Below are 20,596 nucleotides of genomic sequence, written 5' to 3'. Positions count from 1 at the left end.
TAGGTTCACCGGTGTACCTTGGAGAAGAAGATCGACATTCATGTCCTTATTGCATTCAAATGAGGGCAAATCAAAAGCTATTAGACTGATGACATAAGCATGACTAAACATAATCAAGTATTCCAGAGATGTTAACAAATGTTAATTGTCAGTGATAACTGTTTATAATTGAATATGTTTTCAAATGTCACACGATTCTTCAGAAAGCGTTATAAAATGATGATTTGCTGCTCAAAAACTTTCATTATAACTATCAATTTTAAGAGATTTTTTACGTTTTTGATTTGAAAGAATAAGGGATTCTTTGCTACATGGGAAGTTCAAAAGAACAATAATTATTTGAAATATAAATGTTTTGCAGCATTATACATGTCTTTACTGTAACTTTGGATTTATGTAATGCATATATCTGAATAAAAGTATTCATTATTTCTGCTTTTAAACAGTTTTATTAATTCTTATTTTAAACAGTACTTTAATTATATTATTATTTTAAATATATATATATATATATATATATATATTATATATATATATATATATACACATATATATATATATATATATATATATATATATATATATATATATATATATATATATATATATATATATATATATATATATATATATATATATATATATATATATATATATATATATATATATATAAAAAGAGAGTATGTTGTGAATATGTAAAATAACTGATACATTTTTGTCACTCCTTTAAATTAAATGAATATAGTATATAGTACTGACCCCTGAGATTTTAAGATAATATTTCAACATTTTTTGCATTTTCACCGTTTCTTTGCAGCCAGTTAATGGTCACATGACACAAAGGCACTGATGTGATTTAATATATTAGCTTTCATTAACTACTGAAACCCAGGGGTTCATAAAACCTTATATAGCAACCCGTATATTACCACCATAAAGAATAACCCTGCGTTTCATCTTTTACAGTCCTACCACAGGTAGAGCCCTTTGCAGTAGTTGTATCCAGGCTCAAACTTGGCCCTCATTGAGTGTTTCTCTGCCATCTCGAGGAATCTTGGAACCTCCTCCAGCTTGCCGGCTCTGCGCAGCAGATCAATGAGGCGGGACAGCGTTGGGTAGTTGTCTAGGGGAAGAGATTAAATGAGTTCATTACAGCTTCCTGGTTGCTTAGGTTTCCCCCGCGGTTCAGACGAGTATCTGGAAGGAAAGCTGAGGGGGCTGCTGCAACAACGGCGTAATCGTTTGAAAGGTCAGGAGATGAACGACACACCTGGTTTCCTTTCCAAGAGCTGCTGGAAATGAAATACGGCCTGTTCGTAGTCCTGCTTCCTGAACATAAGATCTGCCATCATCTAACGAACACAGAGAAAAGAAGTTCACCACACTAGCAAAGCGATAAGAAATAGATCAATTGTTGGAGAACATGCATGTTTTACCGTAAATACAGCTTTGAAATACGTTAATAGGCAACCGTTTCTATGGAGAAAGTGAATGAGAATATTTCTTCTAGAACTCTCGTGTTGCATTTTACACACTCAAGATGTTTGTTCCGCCTCCAGATTGATCTGATTGGTCCACTGGTGTGAGGTTATGAGAGAGGAGTTATGTTTAAGGAAACTGACCAGCGTAGCCGACTCGTTGACCGGATCGTTCTTCAGGATGCCGCTGCACTGCTGCTGACAGGCCTCGACATCATCCAGAGTAAGATACAGCTGAGCCAGCTCCAGCATCACCTGATCAAACACACGGACACACGTCTACTTGCACAGCTGTTCGCAGGGGACACCGAAACGTCTGCGGCTTTTGAAAAGACTCGTTATGTTCTGCCAGGAAGTTTCACATTTGTATTTGCATGCATTTTATATTTAAATGCATTCTAATGCATGAATTAAAAATATGCATGTGACCTGTTCTGGCAAAATGAGTCGGAACGAGCAGAGACTAAGTTTGAGAGAAAAATAGTGTGCTTTTGAGGATTTTACTAAAATTTCTATTGTTGAAAAGAGCAGCATTCCAGCTTTTTGAATATTCATATCAAATTCTTGATGATATATGACTTTCAAAGCCATGAAAAAAAAAAATTGTTGTTTATTTGTTAAAAAAAAAATTCTGTTATATGTCTTACATGAACATTTAGTTAATGGTTAAGGAAAAACATAATTATATTTGATCCATGCATTACAGTAGGTCTTAAAATAGATCTGCCTCAATGTTAATTGAACATTGAAAGAAAAGACTCTCGCTGCTCTTGATAAAACTACTGTTTATTTTTTCTTATTTTAATAACAAAGATAAAAAAAATAGCTATATGGTGATTAATACTATATGAATTGTTATTAAGAAAAGGATTGAAGGAAAATATGCAACGTTTGCTTTGGAATCTTTGACTGCATTTTTCTTGAAATCAGATCTGTTGACTCTGTAGCCTGCAAATCATTTTTAAGGTATACACACACACACACACATATATCAATTTATTAAGAAAAACAAGAACAGCAAAAATCATTTATGCATTTGGCAGATGCTTTTAAGCCATGAAAGTATATGTTAAATGCATAGATTTAAACATACGGTACTTGAATGCTTATAACTTTGCCAACAAATAAACTAAAAAAATATACTACCTTAGATGTAAACTAATTAAAAAATATATATATATATACCTTATATATATATATATATATATATATATATATATATATATATATATATATATATATATATATATATATATATATATATATATATATATATATATATATATATATATATATATATATATATATATATATATATATATATATATATATATATATATATATATATATATATATATATATAAAATCAATATAATATAAAAGTATATAAGCTATTTGATAATATATAATGCAGTGCATATATTTACAAAATATCTTTTTTAATACCTGGAAGGCATTTTTAATATGGTCTGTGGAGAGACTGATTTGTGCTGGTTTAGTCAAACGCAGGCCCATGCCGTGTTCAAATGCAGCACCACACATGGACAGATCCAGCTGCAGAGGAACACACTGGACTCACTGATCCGGGCCACACTGACCTTGCTGTCACTTTCACAGTACACAAGCGCCTCTTTGTAGAACTTGACGGCTCGTTCGAAGCCGCGCTGGCTGCTGCAGTGCTTGGCGATTTCGGCGCAGATCTCTGCGGCGAGCTGCTTCTGCGCAGGCACCGAGTCAGGCTGCTCCAGCTGAACACGCTTCAGGACCTTCGCCTGTACATCTCTCGCCTGAGGAGGAAGAACAGTACCACAGCAATCCAAACAACTTCATTCCGTCAGCATTTTCTCAGCCTCCAAAGTATGCTTTAACATACTTGTATACTACATGAAATACATATAAATGAATTTAAATATATGTTCATGTATTAAAAATTTATAAATATAGGAGGTTGTGCATATACATTGGTAGTATTTTGTTTTTAATTATTAATATACGATTATAATTTTTAATTAATATTTTAAAAGAGCCTTTATTTTTATATTTTACATTTTCATTTTTAGTCTACATTCTTGTAATTTGCGAGTTTTCTATTTTGTTTTTAATTCTAATTTCTAATTAGCTTCAGTATATTTATATTTTAATATTCATTTTATTTTCACATTTAGTTTGAGGATAAACAAATCATTGTAACATTTTCACTATCTATAATATAATATAATGATTTGCTTAAATATTTTCATGACTATTAACTTTTTTTTTTCTTCCGGTTCTCATTACCATAAAACAAATGAACTCAATCAATCAATTAATCAAGAATAAAATAAATATGGGTACAGATAAATATTGAACAATGCATTCACGTTATCAATTTTAATACTATTTCAGTTACTTGCAAAGACAACTTAAGTTTTTCCCATCTAATTTTTCATTAGTTAACATCATTACACGAACTAAGAATGAACAATAAAGCATTTTTTAATGTTAATGTTAATTTCAGGGTTTAGTAATGCATTATTAAAATCGCAAGTTGTGTTTGTTAACATTAGTTAATAAACTGTGAACTAACACGAATAAACAATGAACAACTGTATTTTCATTAACTAATATTAACAAATATTTTTCAATAGCGTAATAAATGCATTTTTCATTGTTTTCATGTTAACAAGTGATGTCTTATTGTAAAGCTTTACCATTTATTTACATTTTTTGTTATTTTAATCGCTAAAGATAATTTTGAAATAGTTTAAGCTAACAATAAGAACACTGTTTAAGAGAGAAAGACACCCTTGACTCACTCTCTGCAAGGACAGCAGCGCTTCATCGTTTTTATTGACTTTGCTCTGGACTTTGGCGAGAAGCACAAGATAGCGGCAGTCTTCGGTAAGAAGCGCCAGTTCATTGACTGAAAAATAAAGAGAAAAAGACGCAACTCATCACAGCCGAAGAAAAGCAATTGCACTGTGTATTGCACAATTTTCTTTTTAATTACATTAAGCTGAACCAACTAGCAAACTTCCAATTAAAAGCGCACAGCCGTGATTTCCCACGAGACACCCAAAGGACTTTTCTGACAGTCCTGATTTCATTTGTCAATCTTGTAACGTGCCGTTGAATACACACAGCATTGCTAAGGTGCAATAAATATAGCATAAAGCAGAAGTGAAAATACCCAGCAGACACGCAATATTCCTCTTAAGCGCTTAAACGCATCTCATCCCTTAAAACGGACAAAATAAACAAATCTCCACTAAAAACGGCGCTTAAAGTTCAGTTTGAACGGAGCGACCAAGTCGCCATTTCGCAATAACGTCAGTATTTCTGAGCCGTTTCTCACCAGGATCGTGCGTGAGAGCCTCTTGCAGGACTTTTTCACAGCGTTCGTACTGCCTGAGCTTCATGAGCAGGTCAGCCAAGTCATAACGCAGAAAATTCTGCTGCCCGCTCTTCAGCGCCGCCTCGTAATAGTTAATTGCCTGGGAAAAGTTATACGGAGAAACTGCATTTAGAAAACTGAAGAGGATAAAGGAAGCTACATTTACTTACTGGCTCCATTACTTAGTCTCTGAATATGAACTCTTTTAGGATTTTTTACAGTTTTTCAGCAGTAACAATTTAAAAATACAGAAAAGCTGTAATATTTTACTATTTAAAATAACTGCTTAATATTTAATATATATATATATATATATATATATATATATATATATATATATATATATATATATATATATATATATATATATATATATATATATTATATATATTTATTTATTTATTTATTATTATTATTATTATTATTTAAAATAGAATAAGAATCAATTGTAGAAATTAATAATTTTATTTAGCAAGGATGCTTTAAATTAAGTTTTTAAATCATTGGAATAAATGTATAATAAAATATTTTCAAATAGAACTTATTTTAAATAGTAAAAAAATTATTTCAAACTTTACATTTTTTCCTGTACGTTGGATGAAATAAATTCAGGCTTCAGAAGACACAAAAAAAAAACATTTAAAAAAAGGAGAGAAGAGGAGAAAAACATTTAAAAAATCGTATCGTTCGAAGCTTTTGACTGCTTTTGACTTCTTTCAAAATGAGCTTCTTGAACAGCCCACATTCTTTAGGTTTAACAGGGATATTATTGCAAAGATTCTTCACTTACCTTCACATAGTTGTGGGTCTTGACAAGTGCTTTTCCAATCTTGCTGGCCACAGCTCCATCTTTGGGGTTTTTCTTCAGGGCTTGTTCATAAACCTCGATGGCCAGCTCCGGCTGTCAGCAGAAAAAATCATTTTCATACACAAGAATGACAGACACGTTTAAGTGAAAACAGCACATTTAGATATGTAACTAATATATATATATATATATATATATATATATATATATATATATATATATATATATATACATACATATATATATATATATACACAATTTGTTTATACAATTTTTGTAGACAATTATGTATTATATAGAATTTGCTGTATTGCCTTTCAATTGTTGATTTAAATGAACAATAAAAAAACACCAATTTAAGTAGAAATTCATTTTTATAATAAAAAATGTAAAATGTAAAAGATGTAAATGTATATATATAAATGTATATAAAAAAACTTAATAGAACCCTGTATAATTTTTTTTTTTATAAATTTTCCAGTTAGATAATCACTGTTTACACTGTGCAGTAAATATTTGTGTGTGTGTGTGTGTGTGTGTGTGGGGGGGTGTTCTTCGCTAACTGCGGCATTCAAACACAAATGTAAACATCAGAATAAACAACTAGAATCTCTTCCACCTCCTGAATGTTCATGTAGGCGTCTCCGAGCAGCAGGAAGGTATGAGGGCTTGGCAATTTGTCCACCAAATCCCTGATGAGAACACAGATACAATAAAGTTCTGCATGAACAGAAGTGTCTGACGATTGTTCAGAGCTTGCATTAAAGCTTGTCAACACTTAGAAATAACATCCTTCTGTTACATACGTAAACATTATTACGGTTTTGTACTGTAATTAATACTGTAATTACTGTTATGTTAATAACAAAACTGTGATTATCAGGAAATATTAAGTGAAATATACATGAAATCATGTAATATAGTAATTATGTATTATTATTATTAATTAATTATGCAGCATAAGTACACATGTGACCCTGGACGACAAAACCAGGTACATTTTTCAAAATTCGGCCATAATACATTTATTTGAAAATATGGAATCTGAGGGTGCAATAAAATTTAAATATTGAGTAATTAAATCTTTAGCGATGCATGTAACTAATTAAAATTTTTTATTATAAATTATAATAAAATTTATTATAAATTTTTTAAAAGTTTTTATATATTTACAGTAGTAAATGTACAAAATATCTTAACGGATCTTTACTTAATTTGCTAATGATTTTGGCAGAAATGAAAAATCTATTATTTTAACCCATACAATGCATTTTTGACTATTGCTACAAACACACCAGTGCTATGTAAGACATATATTGTTTTGATTTTAAGGTAAAATGTAACCTAGACATGCATTTATGATATTCACCCATAGACTGTGAAAAATATATCCTATAAGCTATAATACATGCAGTGAATATGAGGAGTACATTTGAAAAAATGACAATGCATTACCTATAGCAGCTCACGTAAAGCCGTTTCTCTTTCCTGTGGTTCAGGTAGATGTCTGCCATTTTTTCTTTGGCCTGTATAAAGTAGGGCTGCTCTGGCGTGATGTTTCTGAGCATGCTCAGTGCCAGCTCTGTATCTCCTCGCATTAGCGCCAGGTCTGCGTTGGCAATAGTGACTCGAAGCTCCTCTGGAGTGCCCGTGAAATCATTTATGGCATCCTGCATCACTTTAGCTGCCTCGTGCTGGAATTCAGAACAACTTTTAACCCCAAAAACCGAGTATTAGCACAAATAATGTTCATTTTACTACGGTACAGACCAACATAACAATAACAACCACAGTGTTATTAAATAGGTTTATTAAAGGAATAGATCATCTAAAAAAAATATTTGCTCACGCTCCAGCCTTGTAAAATAAATGAGTTTGTTTCTTTATCAGAACAGATTTGGAGACTGTAGCATTGCAACACTTGCAGTGAATGGGTGCCGTCAGAATGAGAGTCCAAACAGCTGGTAAAAACATTACAGTAATCCACTCCATTCTATCAATTAATGTCCGGTGAAATGAAAAGCTGCATATTTATAATAAACAAATCCACACATTTGTATCTTTAACACATTGCTTCCAAATAAGATACAAGTTCTTTATCCATAATGCTGCTTTTTATAGTGAAAATGTTGTCCTGTCTGAATCAAGAGAGAAATACGTACAGATCAAGCACTGCTTACTTGTGAAAATAGAGTTTATAATTAAATATGTCAATGGATTGTGACATAAGAGGACAACAAGGAATAGACTTTCCATTAGACTTTTTATGACCAGTAGCACAGGTTCATTACGGACTTGTTTCTTACAAACACATAGCTTTCGGCTTCACAAGATTGTAATTTGGATTAATGTTGTGTGGATTACTTGTGGATTATTGTGATGTTTTTATCAGCAGTTTGGACTCTCATTCTGACGGCACCCATTCACTGAAGAGGATCCATTGGTAAGCGTCCTACATTTCTACAAATTTCTTCTGGATAATAAAACAAACGTATCTTGGATGGCCTGAGAGTGAGTAAAATTTCAGCAACTTTTCATTTTGGGGCGAACTGTTCCTCTAAAAAAGAGATGAAAGTTAAGCGCTAACCTGTTCTCCATTGAGCCACAGAGCCTCGGCTAGCTCCAGGAACACAGATACGCAGTCGGCTGAGCTGAGCTCAACTCTCTTACTCTGTCTTTTGGTAGAGGAGCCTGTTCTCTTCACAGCACACAGACTCATGGCCATCTGCAGCGTCTGAATGGCCTCCTGAAGCTGCCCCATCTTCCTTTGGGCCTGAGCCTTTATCAGGTGATACAGAGGATGCTCACGGATCTGAGAAAAAAATAAACCACATGTTTAGACAGTCCAATCGAATCGATGCATTGAAACTGGATTCCTTCTGCAGCTCAGTATGGCTGGCGGTGATTTTGTGTTACCTCAAAGTTGTGGCTGAGGCAGAGTTCCAGAGATTGGGAGGAGAGCTTGAAGTTGCCCTGCATGAGATGGATCTGAGCCATGAGGAGATGGGCGTCAGCATGGGCCGGGTTCTGATCCAAACAGTGCTGCAGGCTGCTCTGGGCTGCTTCGATATCTCCTGTAGGAAGATGGCATATGAAGAGAGCATAAACCTGGCTAACTGGATGAATTGAGCAAAAAATAAAAGGAAAAATAAGAAACTATATCCTGCATGAAGAAATATATATATTTTGCATTATAACGTTATTATGCATGGCAAAATTACTTTTTTATTATTATTATATATTTATTATATACACAAATACATATATATATATATATATATATATACACACACATATATATATATATATATATATATATATATATATATATATATATATATATATATATATATATATATATATATATATATATATATATATATATATATATATATATATATATATATATATATAAAATATATATATTGTCAAAATAATAATTTTATCATGCATAATAATATATTATAATGCAATATATATATATATATATATAAATGTTTTTATTTTTTTATTTTTTTATTATTTTTAATTATTTGGTAACACTTTATTTTAAGAATTTTTTTATGATATTAAGACTTTTGTCACGTTTGTTTATTTGTCACAAATAAAAATAGTATGTCACAGTGCAAAGAACAGCTCAGTTTCATTTAGCAAAATATAGTTTCTTAGTTTTTTTTACCTTTGATTTTGGGGTGAAATATATCCTAAACTATAGGATATATCCTAATATCCTATAACTAAAACCTAAACTAAAAATGTGTTTCTTGAAAAAAAGTGTTAACTGAAATAATTTCATCTAGTTTAACTTGTACTAAAACTGAATTGAAAACTATAGAAACACATTAGAAAAAAAATACATGCTAAAAATATAAACTTCTAAAGCTTTAAAATGAAAACAGGAAAGTTTTTAATATGATTTAAAAACTAAAATACATTGCCCACCCAAAAAAAAGTCACCAGCTGGATTTAACTAAGCAAATAGGTAAGGTTCAGCAACATTATGTGCTCAAAGAATGAGGTCAGCTGACTACCTGAATATACTGAAAGACCAGATTATTCCATCTATGGATTTTTTCTTCCCTGATGGCATATTCCAAGCAGCATGAGACGCATGGATTGGCCAGACCTTAACACCATTGAGTATCTTTGGGACGTGAGATGAGACTTTGCGCAGTGGTCTGACTCTCCCATCATCAATATAAGATACTGGCAAAAAATGAATGCATTTGACGGGAATAAATGTTGTGATAGCTTATCGGAACGATGCAACTGCGAATGTGTCCCATAATCAAAGCTAAAGGCGGTCTAATGAAATGAAATAATAATAATCTAATGTAATAATATAGTATAATAGTGTGTGGCTTTTTTATTTTGGACGGGCAGTGTAGTATCTTAGTGATAAGTGAGAAGTTTTTCTCCAAAAAAATCAATCAAAAAGAAATCAACGAAATCAAGCTTTACATAAATATATCCCTCGCACCTGACTGAAAACGGACTTTGGCCATTAGAAAGACGGCCTGCAGCAGTCCAGGCACTACTTTGACCACCGTGTCCAGCACAGACGCGCAGTGCTGCAGCTGAGGAGCAGGAGGCTGACCCGGAGCTGGAGCCTGCAGCGAAAACGACATCAGACAATAAACCACAGGGCCGAGCCAGACGCAGAACCAAGGCCGCTAGGACGTCGCTAGGCAGCGTATAGCGTGCTCTGACTGTATCGTTTGGGAGGGAAGACCTTGGCGGGAGACAGCGCCAGGTATTCCTTGGCGATCTCGAGCAGGAAGTCAGGGTTGAGCTTCTCGAAGTACTCGACGCTGAGAGGCAAACCCTGCAGGGTGGAAAAGTGCGTGTCCACCGTGTCGTTTAACAGATTCGTAGCCTCGTCTGGGGGCCGGTGTTTTTTCACAGCCAGCAGCGCCCGCAGATACAACAGCTCCTAACACACACAAACACACGCATAAGCATACCTCAAAGATGAGTCCGTTTTTTCGTGTTCTTTAAGACACGTGTGCTAATGAATCGGCTCACTACAGTTGAAATCCTACGGCCAAAAGCTCAAAATACAAAAGCTTTGTTTTAGTTGTGCATCTGTTCGTCTACAAACACACCGGGACAGCTGCTTTTCGCTGAGGTAGTTTAAGTGAGCACTAAACCGCCCAGACGAGAGTCTCGGTTAATGTAAACAGGCTCTGGAACGCACTGTGGACGACTCCGTGGGTAAACACAACATAAGTGCATTAATACACCAGAATCAATAAAATATTCAAAATGCTTTTCTTTACCTTTTTATTCGGTTCTGTGGAAATATTCTTGAACGAGTCATTTTTTAACACTGTCGCAAGAGCTCTCGCTGGTTTTTAAGATAAAGTCGTTGAAAGGATTCCTCACCCCTGATTTGCCAATGGACTGCTGGATCTCTGCTAGGAACTCCAGCTGCTGTTCTGCATCCTCGACGTGTCCCTCCATGAGCTGACACCTGATGATACCTGAACAACAAACCCCAAAATCACTCAATTAATGCTTTTTCTGTTAATGCATTTAAAACATTTTAGCTGGACATTATAGCACTGTCAGGGTCGGGGTAGAGGGATGAGGCGAGGACAGAGATTAGGGCTTTTATTTAAAAAAAAAAAGAAAAAACAGTCTGGCAAGGTCAGTACTTTAATATTTGAAATAAAAACAAATAATTATTATTTTTTTAGCATTAGTAATTTTGTTATTTATTTATTTTTATTCTATTTCACTTTAATTGATTTTAATTGTAATTTTTGTTTTAGTAATTTTAAGTACTTCCCGTTATTTATTAAATTTAGTGTGATTTACATGTTCAAGTTTTTTAAACTGACCTTTATATTTTATTTCAGTTTCATAAATTACTTTTAATGTAGTAGTCAAGATCTGAAGTAGATCAAAAACAATTCAACCAAACCAATGCCCGTTCTTTGTCTTAGGACACCTTTTTTTTATTTCTGATGCACTTTAAAAGTAAATGTTTCATATTTTTAGTAACCAATCACAACGCCGATCCCAGACAGTCTTTTAATGAAGTTGCAAAACAATTTCACGTCAATTCAGTGCAAATGCTTTTAATGAACTGACGGCAACAGCAATTGCTAAACCCATTATTCCACCTATACATTATTCAGCATATAAATGCAGGTATTTACGATTAAAATCTTCATAAATCTTTAAAAAGAAAACCATACTGTAAATAATTCATTAGTATAACTGTAGGCTGTTTACAATTGCCACTTTTACAATTGCTGTCACAGATGTGCATTTAAAGACATTTTACCAAGGCTTTGGATTTGACTCATTCATCATTTATAATTACAATAATTCATTTAACAGATGTTTTTATCCAAAATGACTTGCAAATAGCAAGGTTGGAATAGCAAAGAAAAAATATAGAAAAATGTAATCTAGTGGTTTTTAGTAGTAGACAAAATAAATATTAGAGAATGCTAATAAAGACGTCTAAGGATTAAGCCGCTCGGACAGAGTTGTATAGATCATTCCAGCAGGTTGGAACAGTTAACAAAAAAGTCTGAAAGTGATTTGTGCCTCTTTGGGATGGTATAATAATGGCTCATTTCCACGAGCGGTACGGGTCAGTACAGTACAGTACAGTACGGTACAGACTAACTCAGCTTGCAGTATCTTTACTTGATAGACGTGGTGTATGAGGGAACGTAGCGATCGGTGCCTATTTTAGGTCAGTTTTAATGTACAGTAATAGCCATTATAAAATCATAAGAGGCATAAGTGAGACAAAAGCGAACAAAGTCACAGAGTCGTACTTTGGTCAAGTTCAAAATAAATGCATAAAGTTAAATGTAACTTTGTGCTTAGCCAGAACTATATGACCAGGAACAAATAAAAGATGCATGAGACCACAAACGCCCGCTAAATGTAACGTTACCCAAAACGAACTGTATCTCATGTTTAATCACTACAGAGACGTCAGAGCTAGCGGCAAACGTCTGAAGAACTAGCCGTTCTTGAGGCTGCTCTCGGCAGGATACATAAGCACCGAGAGCCCGGCGATGTCGTACCGTACACTACTGTACAGCTCAGTGTAAGTATTGAATGCAGGTAAAGGGATGCATCATTTATTTTCTTGATGTCTTTCGAACCGCTCTCACCTATCAAAGCAGAGACGCTGCTCTCATCAAGAGTCATTGCCGTCTTGTACCATTTCATGGCCTCCTTCACCCTGCCCAGCAGAACCAGCTGGTAGCCCATCTCTGTGGCCAGTTCAGAGTCGCTCGAGGCCTGCGCGAACGCCCGCTCCAGCATCCTGTGAGTGTGCTGAAGGACCTTCTCAGACCTTCCACACTGCAGAGCGATCAGACATTCACATCAGCGCTGATCTATCGGTCCGATTCATTTCTTTTACGACACGTGAGCTTATCAAAACTCTGCATTTCAGGATTTTAATCAAATGAATTATTGAGTGCTCATGGACGATTACCACTCGAGTGAACGCTAAAGACATCCTGTAGAAGAGCTCCGGATTGTTCGGTTCTTGAATGTCCAGATTACTAATCAGATTTGATAGCTGATTCACGCACTGAAAAAAAAGAAGAAAAAAGGATTAGTATAGTTCAAGAAAAAGAGAATGACAGAGATCTATATAGACATAACCATTCAAAAGTTTGAAGTTGGTAAATATTTTTGAAATAAGTTTCTTCAGCTGTCCTAGGATGCATTTATTTTAATTAGAAATACAGTAAATACATGGATATTGTGAAAAAGTATTACTTTTTATTTATTTAAAATGTACAATATATAAATATAGAATATGTGACGCAAAGCTGAATTTTCAGCATCATTACTTTAGTCTTCCAACCGTCACATGATTTTTCGGAAATCATTAAAATATGATTTTCTGCTCATTTCTCATTTTTACGAGTGATAAAAACATTTGTGCTGCTGCACATTTTTGCGGAAACCTTGAGGAGATCTCGGGATTCTTTGATGAAAAAAAATGAAAAGAAAAGCATTTATTTGACTGTAATGTTTTACAGTCATTTAATGGGATTTAATAACTCTTTGCTTGAAAGAAGTGTTAATTTCTTGCTAAATAAATAAATTAATTAATAAATCTTACTTTTGAAGAATCAAACTTTTGAGTGAAAATATGCAGTATATTCAGTAATGCATAATCAAATTCATATTCACAAATCATGATTCACAGGGACACCGCTCAATGCATGAATGTCGACTATTTTTTTAAATTCACAAATTAAAACGAGTCTGAATTGTCAAATATCATCTTATATCAGATTTCAAGACTTTTCTGACCGGGTTCGATCACAAATACATCTATATGAAGTGAATTTCATGACTTATGCCAGACTGAAGTGCAATAGCTCAACAGTAACAACAGTTAATGCAGTATTCTTCTTGATGATAATGAATGACTTTTCTGGCATTTAATCTGAATAAACACAGGTATGTTTGCAATGTCACACCTCTCCAACATCTCCTTCCCTGCAGAGCGAGTGCAACGCCAGCATCCTCAAAGCCTCCAGGTTATTTTTATCTCGCTGGAGAAGCCTGAAATTCAGAAGATTGACGAGTCAAGTCTGTTGATGTGTAAAACAGTCTGATATATCTTTATATGTCTGCACATGAAACAATTATTTCCTAAAAATACTATTTACTAAATACTAAGATATACATTTTCAATATCCATTATAAAAATGTGACAAACACCGCATTATAGAACACTTGTGCATGGAAACCTTTCAATCTCCTGCTCTCCTTTTTAGGCAGATGTGCCTACACTAAGTTTTTATTGCAGAAGGATGTTATTATATTGTGTTTTCATGTTCAACAACTAAACATTTGACAGTCCTCTTTGTGTTATAATATGATTCTTTTCCACCAATCACGGTCAGTGATTCCAAGTGATTCAATTCAACAATTTGTTTGCATCACCACAGCCGTTCCTACATTATATTTTCACGTTTTTAATAGTTTATGGAGGTAAATTGCGTGGTGTATAATATTTCTTAATTGCTATATTCATGCACGTGAATGAAAAATATTTGTCATTATTTTATAAAAAAATTTTTTTACCTTATTTTAAAAAAATTACAAAATACACCAACATTTTGTTGAAATTAGTGATCATTTGAATAAAAGTATGTTACTTCGTGCATTATTGTTATTATGTATCATATTTAATGTAATGAATGTTAAGTTTAAATTACAATCCTTTTGATTTAAAAAATGCCCTTTTAGGTCATTTTAGATTAAATATTGCACATCGATTAGCTTGTAAAGGTAAAATAAAACCAATCCAGCTCCACCTGAGAGAACTGGTTTTCACACAGACCCTTTGAGGTCTCGGTTCAGAGTTTGTACGGCTCTTAGTGATCAGTCTAAAAGGCCCTTTTCATTCTGTTGTTCGCTGGCCCTCATCCAACAGGGAAGGAGTTACAATGATCCAGTCTTTCTGTACAAATCCATGGAAAAACATTTAATTTCTATTTGCAGTTGAATGCGGCTCTCTTCTGGAAATCGCTGAGAGCTTTTAGAGTGCATTTATTTATTAAAAAAAACACAACAAATATCACTTAAACCATTAAATAAAGTTTGTTACCTGTGAGCCGCATCTATAGTTTGTTCCCAGTCCTGTAGAGTCAACAGCAGCTTCATCTTCTTGACCAGGGCAGGTAGGAAGGACGGGTAGCTCACAATCACCTGGTTGATGGTCTCCAAAGCACCAGAATAATTCTGACGAAATTCATAATAATGTACCTGACAGAAAGACACAATTAGAGCATTACAAAACAAACTGCATTGTCTTCCATATACGGACAATACAACATTTTCTTTTTGTTATTTCACGCATGCCTCCTTTTTCATTATCTCTAAAATAGTTTCCCATTGTTTCTTATATTTTTGAGATGAAGTGTAACCTAGACGTGGAATTTCGCTTCAGCGTTTATCAGCCGATCAGAAATAGAGTTACCTTCCCCATCAAAGCGAAAATGTCGCTTTTCTCCTTCAGGGCCTCATCAAAGTATTTCCCAGACTTCTTTGCATAAGCATCTTTGTTAGATCGTAGATCAATCCAGCCTTTCAGTACAATTCCCTACAAAACAATAACCCCAATATTAAATAAACAGCAAAATATGTGGACAATCTGTTACTCATCGTTTATTTATTAGTTATTAGCTTTATTAGTTATCATTGAGATACTTTTATAGTTTTTATTAGTGCTGTCAAACGATTTATTGCGATTAATCTCATACAAAATATTTTTTTGTTTACATAATATATGTATGTGTACTGTGTAGATTTTATATATATACACACACACACACACACACACACACACACACACACACACACACACACACACACACACACACACATACAGTATATATTTAAAAAATATTTACATGTACTGATCTATTTATTCATATTCTTATATTTTATATTACTGTATATACAAATATACTTAATACAAAAACCTGACATATTTTTTCTTAAAAATATACATCCATACAGGCATATAATATGTAAACTACATACATATATGTACACTTTAAACTAAAAGTTTTTATTAATATTTTGAATTGGTGTTTAATATTTTGAATTAGGGTTGAATTAGTGGTTGTAATTTTAGTATTGTTTTATTTATTCATTTGTAGTTATTTTAGCACATTAAACTCAGTAGAAAAGTAAAGTAAAAAACTACAAAAAAATATATATATATATATATTTTTGTAGTTTTTTTGTAGTTTTTTTGTAGTTTATATATATATATATATATATATATATATATATATATATATATATATATATATATATATATATATATATATATATATATATATATATATATATAGTTTTAGTTGGGTTTTTTTTTTTTTACTATAAAAGCTCTGATAATCACTACATTTAAAGGAGTCATAGTATACTTTTGGCCGACTGATGTTTCAATAAATATTAAAATATTTTTTATTAACTGAAAAAGTTATACTTCAGTGTTTAATGATCACCATGAATGAACAGGGCAAATGTAATAATGCATCTTGCTAATATGTAAACTACATACAAATATGTACACTTTAAACTAAAAGTTTTTATTAATATTTTGAATTGGTGTTTAATATTTTGAATTAGGGTTGAATTAGTGGTTGTAATTTTAGTATTGTTTTATTTATTCATTTGTAGTTATTTTAGCACATTAAACTCAGAAGAAAAGTAAAGTAAAAACAACAAAAAATAATAATAATATATATATATATATATATTTATTTATTTATTTATTTTTATTTATTTTTTTGTAGTTTTTTTACTATAAAAGCTCTGATAATCACTACATTTAAAGGAGTCATAGTATACTTTTGGCCGACTGATGTTTCAATAAATATTAAAATATTTTTTTATTAACTGAAAAAAGTTACACTTCAGTGTTTAATGATCACCATGAATGAACAGGGCAAATGTAATAATGCATCTTGCTACATAATTAGCAAGATTTCTTTGCCAGAATTTTGAAGGCAAGATAGATCAGTCCTTTTGCCATGAAAAGCCGCCTCAACAAAAACCTAAAGGCTAGATGCATTAGAAAAGTCCACCTCTTTAGAGCCGCTGGAGATCTTGATCATTCTGTCCACATACTCTCTGGCTTTGTCATTGCGGCCCAGCAGCCACAGCAGCATGCCAGCGTAATACAGAGCTTTAGGACTCGCCGTCTTCCTCTCCTCCTTCACCCTTCCATCCAGCTCCTGGATCACATCACGGTCTACAGGCAAGACACATTTTGTCACTATTAATTCACATTCATTTCATTCCAAACCTGTATTTTCCATGCAACACAAAGCATTTTTAAAGAGACATTTAATATCGACATCTTGTGATGTAAAAAGATGCTTGGTCGCAAGAAACAAATCATAAAGATGTGTGTAGCTTCAAACCCTTGCCTTAAATATACAAGTCTTCTATTCATATTACATCATAATACATACATAAAATATCAGGAGAGCACTCTTTACAAGCTAAAACAGCTAAACAAAAATGTTGGTGGGATTTCAACGTGAGATGACAGCAAGTGTTATTAAGGATCATGCACTTGTATTTTGGCCAGGAGCAACAGAAATGCTTTCATGAAGGATTCGTTTCTTACAAACATGCAGCTTTTCACTGCACACGTTAACTGATGGACTGGAGTGGATTGCTGTGATGTTTTTATCAGCTTTTTTGGCGCCCAGTAAATTTATTCCTTTAATCAAGACATGCAAAAGATCTACCTGGGTTTGGTCTTTTCTTGTGGGCATAGACCAGAGCCATGAGCGCACAGAGAGAAATGTCTCCTCTCTCCTTCAGCTGCTCCAGCTCCTGAATGGCATCCAGCACTTGATCTACAACAAAAAAAAATTACAAAAGAAAAAACAGATGGTATGGGATTCAGAGCATTTGAAGACAAGGATAGAAAACGGAGGGTTTTCCTCACCTAGCATGAGCAGCCCATAAGCGTGGAGGAATGTGAAGATTGCATCGTGACTGAATTTCCTTTGAGCTTCACTAGAAACATCTACAACGTGACTGGAGTACTTTTCCTGGCTGTAGTATAAGATCAATGCCTGAAATCCACAGTAAATTCAGCTGGGTTAACTGAAAACATGTTTAAGCTGATTAATTGGGTCAATCCTACTGTGCAACGCATTTGAACTATTCCAGCATAATTTAAAAAAAAAACATATGTTATTAAACAAGTATCTTTTCATATGAAACCCTGACTAGTAATTTCTAAAGAAAATTAAAAATTAATAATATAAATAAATTACATATACATACATATATATATATATACACACACACACACACACACACATATATATATATACATACATACATACATATATATATACACATACATATATACATACATATACATATATACATACACATACATATATACACATACATATATATACATACACATACATATATACATACATACATATATATATATACAAACATATATACATATATACATACATATATATACATATATATATACATACATACATATACATATATACATATACATATATATACATACATATATATATATATATATACATATATATATATACATACATATATACATATATATATATATATACATATATACATATATACACATACATATATATATATATATATATATATATATATACCCTGACTAGTAATTTATAAAGAAAATTAATCAAATAAAAAAATTTTTTTATATATATATATACACACACACACACACACACACACACATACATTATATATATGATTTTGTGTTTATTTACACTGTAAAATATCTTATATCATATTTAATACATACTTAAGCCTGATAAATGGTCAAAACTGCAGTTGTCTGGTTGGTATCAAGTAAAATAACTTTTCGTTTAATTGCAAAACGTCACTTTTTAGCTCGTACTTCAAACTTCTATATTGTTAGCAATATTTAAAGACGAAGACGTAAGTCAACGGACTGAAATTGGGTCTGCCTGATTATCCCAACATTATTATCCGTCCCAAAAAGTAGGTTTAAAAAGTAGCCATCAAATATGATCTTACAGTAAGGCCCTGAGGATTTGTTTATCATTATGAATATGAGCTCCATCACTATATTAAGACACAGAAGCATTTTCTTTTTATATATTTCGTCTAAATGTTCAATATACTGTTATTTCATATTAATAAAATGGATTTTTACAACTATTATTACACGGGTTACGTGGTTGCTCTTCCCATCGAAATATCGGAATCATCGAAGTACACTTAATTAATTTATACTTTTATTTTATTCATCGCCCCCTCCCCTCACTTGTGCATATATCAAACATCTCAGCAATTACATTTATTTCCACAAAGCACCCTGTCGCTAAGCTGCATTATGATTATGAGCACCTCGAGATCATTTCTCGTGACTTACAAGCGCGCATTCCTCTTCTTCAGCCCCCGCCATAATGTCACACGCAGCGGCCGTCAAAACAAGCCCGAAAACACCCGGAAAAGACGATTCCTCGCGGAAAGAGTCTCTCTATCCCGTCCTCGCCATCTTCGATACGCGACGAAGCATCATAGCAACCAAACAAACGCCGCTATTTCCGCTTGGAAACCAGGAAGTGACGAATCAGCGTCGCGATTGCACGCGCTTAGCGCGCGGTGGCGCCACAATCTCGCTTTTGTTCGAAGCCGAAACAAGCGCGTAGACATCAGCTACAAATATTTTTAACAAATACGTTTATGTTACGGCGTTTTCTAACATTTATATTTTATAACAACATTTTTTTTCCATATAGATAAAATGCATCGTCTCAATGGAGAATTTAAGATTTAGAGACGACTGGAATATCTGTCCTTTTATTTATTTATTTATTTAGTATATTGGCAATGTTTTAAATATTTTTATTGTGTTTTATTGTGTCCAGTGAAACGCTCAGAACAGTTCTTATAGTTATCACTGGATATTAGATTGTTTCTGAAATATTTTAGCGTTTTTAATGAAGACTGTAGTGCATATAAGCTACATTTAATGCAAGATCAACATGTTCTTACACAACTGTATGTTTTAAGACTGCTATTTTTATAATCAAATACTTAAAAAAAAAAAATTTAATAATCTTTTAAAACTTGAAAAATATTTTTTAAATAAATATATATATATATATATATATATATATATATATATATATATATATATATATATATATATATATATATATATTTTTTTTTTTTTTTTTATTACAAAAATATATATATTTTATAAAAATATATATATATATTTAATCATAGTTTTCCTCTTGTATGCATCATAGTATGTTTCAGTTTATCTGACTGTATTGCATAATACATAATACAAATTTTAGCTTAATTTTTGGGGGGATTAATAAATAATTCTCATGTCTTCAAGGT

General features: G+C 32.7%; 1 protein-coding gene across 1 annotated transcript in view; it reads right to left on the bottom strand.

Annotated features, from left to right (window-relative positions):
• The window catches only part of ttc21b (tetratricopeptide repeat domain 21B), a 24,059-nt gene extending 4,291 nt beyond the window's left edge, over window positions 1–19,768 (bottom strand). The window contains exons 1-24 of the mRNA XM_043249677.1: window positions 19,614–19,768; window positions 18,135–18,264; window positions 17,932–18,042; window positions 17,260–17,426; window positions 15,642–15,764; window positions 15,270–15,427; window positions 14,134–14,218; window positions 13,131–13,229; window positions 12,802–12,994; window positions 11,045–11,142; window positions 10,392–10,592; window positions 10,140–10,269; window positions 8,576–8,733; window positions 8,247–8,471; window positions 7,115–7,353; window positions 6,279–6,351; window positions 5,642–5,752; window positions 4,813–4,951; window positions 4,274–4,380; window positions 3,077–3,265; window positions 1,623–1,733; window positions 1,271–1,352; window positions 973–1,123; window positions 1–17 (exon numbers count right to left, since the gene is read on the bottom strand). The exon at window positions 1–17 is cut by the window's left edge and continues 145 nt beyond it. Coding sequence (XP_043105612.1) covers window positions 1–17; window positions 973–1,123; window positions 1,271–1,352; window positions 1,623–1,733; window positions 3,077–3,265; window positions 4,274–4,380; window positions 4,813–4,951; window positions 5,642–5,752; window positions 6,279–6,351; window positions 7,115–7,353; window positions 8,247–8,471; window positions 8,576–8,733; window positions 10,140–10,269; window positions 10,392–10,592; window positions 11,045–11,142; window positions 12,802–12,994; window positions 13,131–13,229; window positions 14,134–14,218; window positions 15,270–15,427; window positions 15,642–15,764; window positions 17,260–17,426; window positions 17,932–18,042; window positions 18,135–18,264; window positions 19,614–19,646 — 3,130 coding nt within the window. The 5' untranslated portion in view covers window positions 19,647–19,768. The remainder of the gene's footprint in view (window positions 18–972; window positions 1,124–1,270; window positions 1,353–1,622; window positions 1,734–3,076; window positions 3,266–4,273; window positions 4,381–4,812; window positions 4,952–5,641; window positions 5,753–6,278; window positions 6,352–7,114; window positions 7,354–8,246; window positions 8,472–8,575; window positions 8,734–10,139; window positions 10,270–10,391; window positions 10,593–11,044; window positions 11,143–12,801; window positions 12,995–13,130; window positions 13,230–14,133; window positions 14,219–15,269; window positions 15,428–15,641; window positions 15,765–17,259; window positions 17,427–17,931; window positions 18,043–18,134; window positions 18,265–19,613) is intronic.
• Between the last annotated feature and the right edge of the window lie 828 nt (window positions 19,769–20,596).

This window comes from Puntigrus tetrazona, chromosome 9 (genome assembly GCF_018831695.1).
Source record: "Puntigrus tetrazona isolate hp1 chromosome 9, ASM1883169v1, whole genome shotgun sequence".
NCBI classification, from domain to species: domain Eukaryota; kingdom Metazoa; phylum Chordata; class Actinopteri; order Cypriniformes; family Cyprinidae; genus Puntigrus; species Puntigrus tetrazona.
Note: the sequence above shows the minus strand (reverse complement) of the source record. Positions and strands in the feature narration are given on the sequence as shown.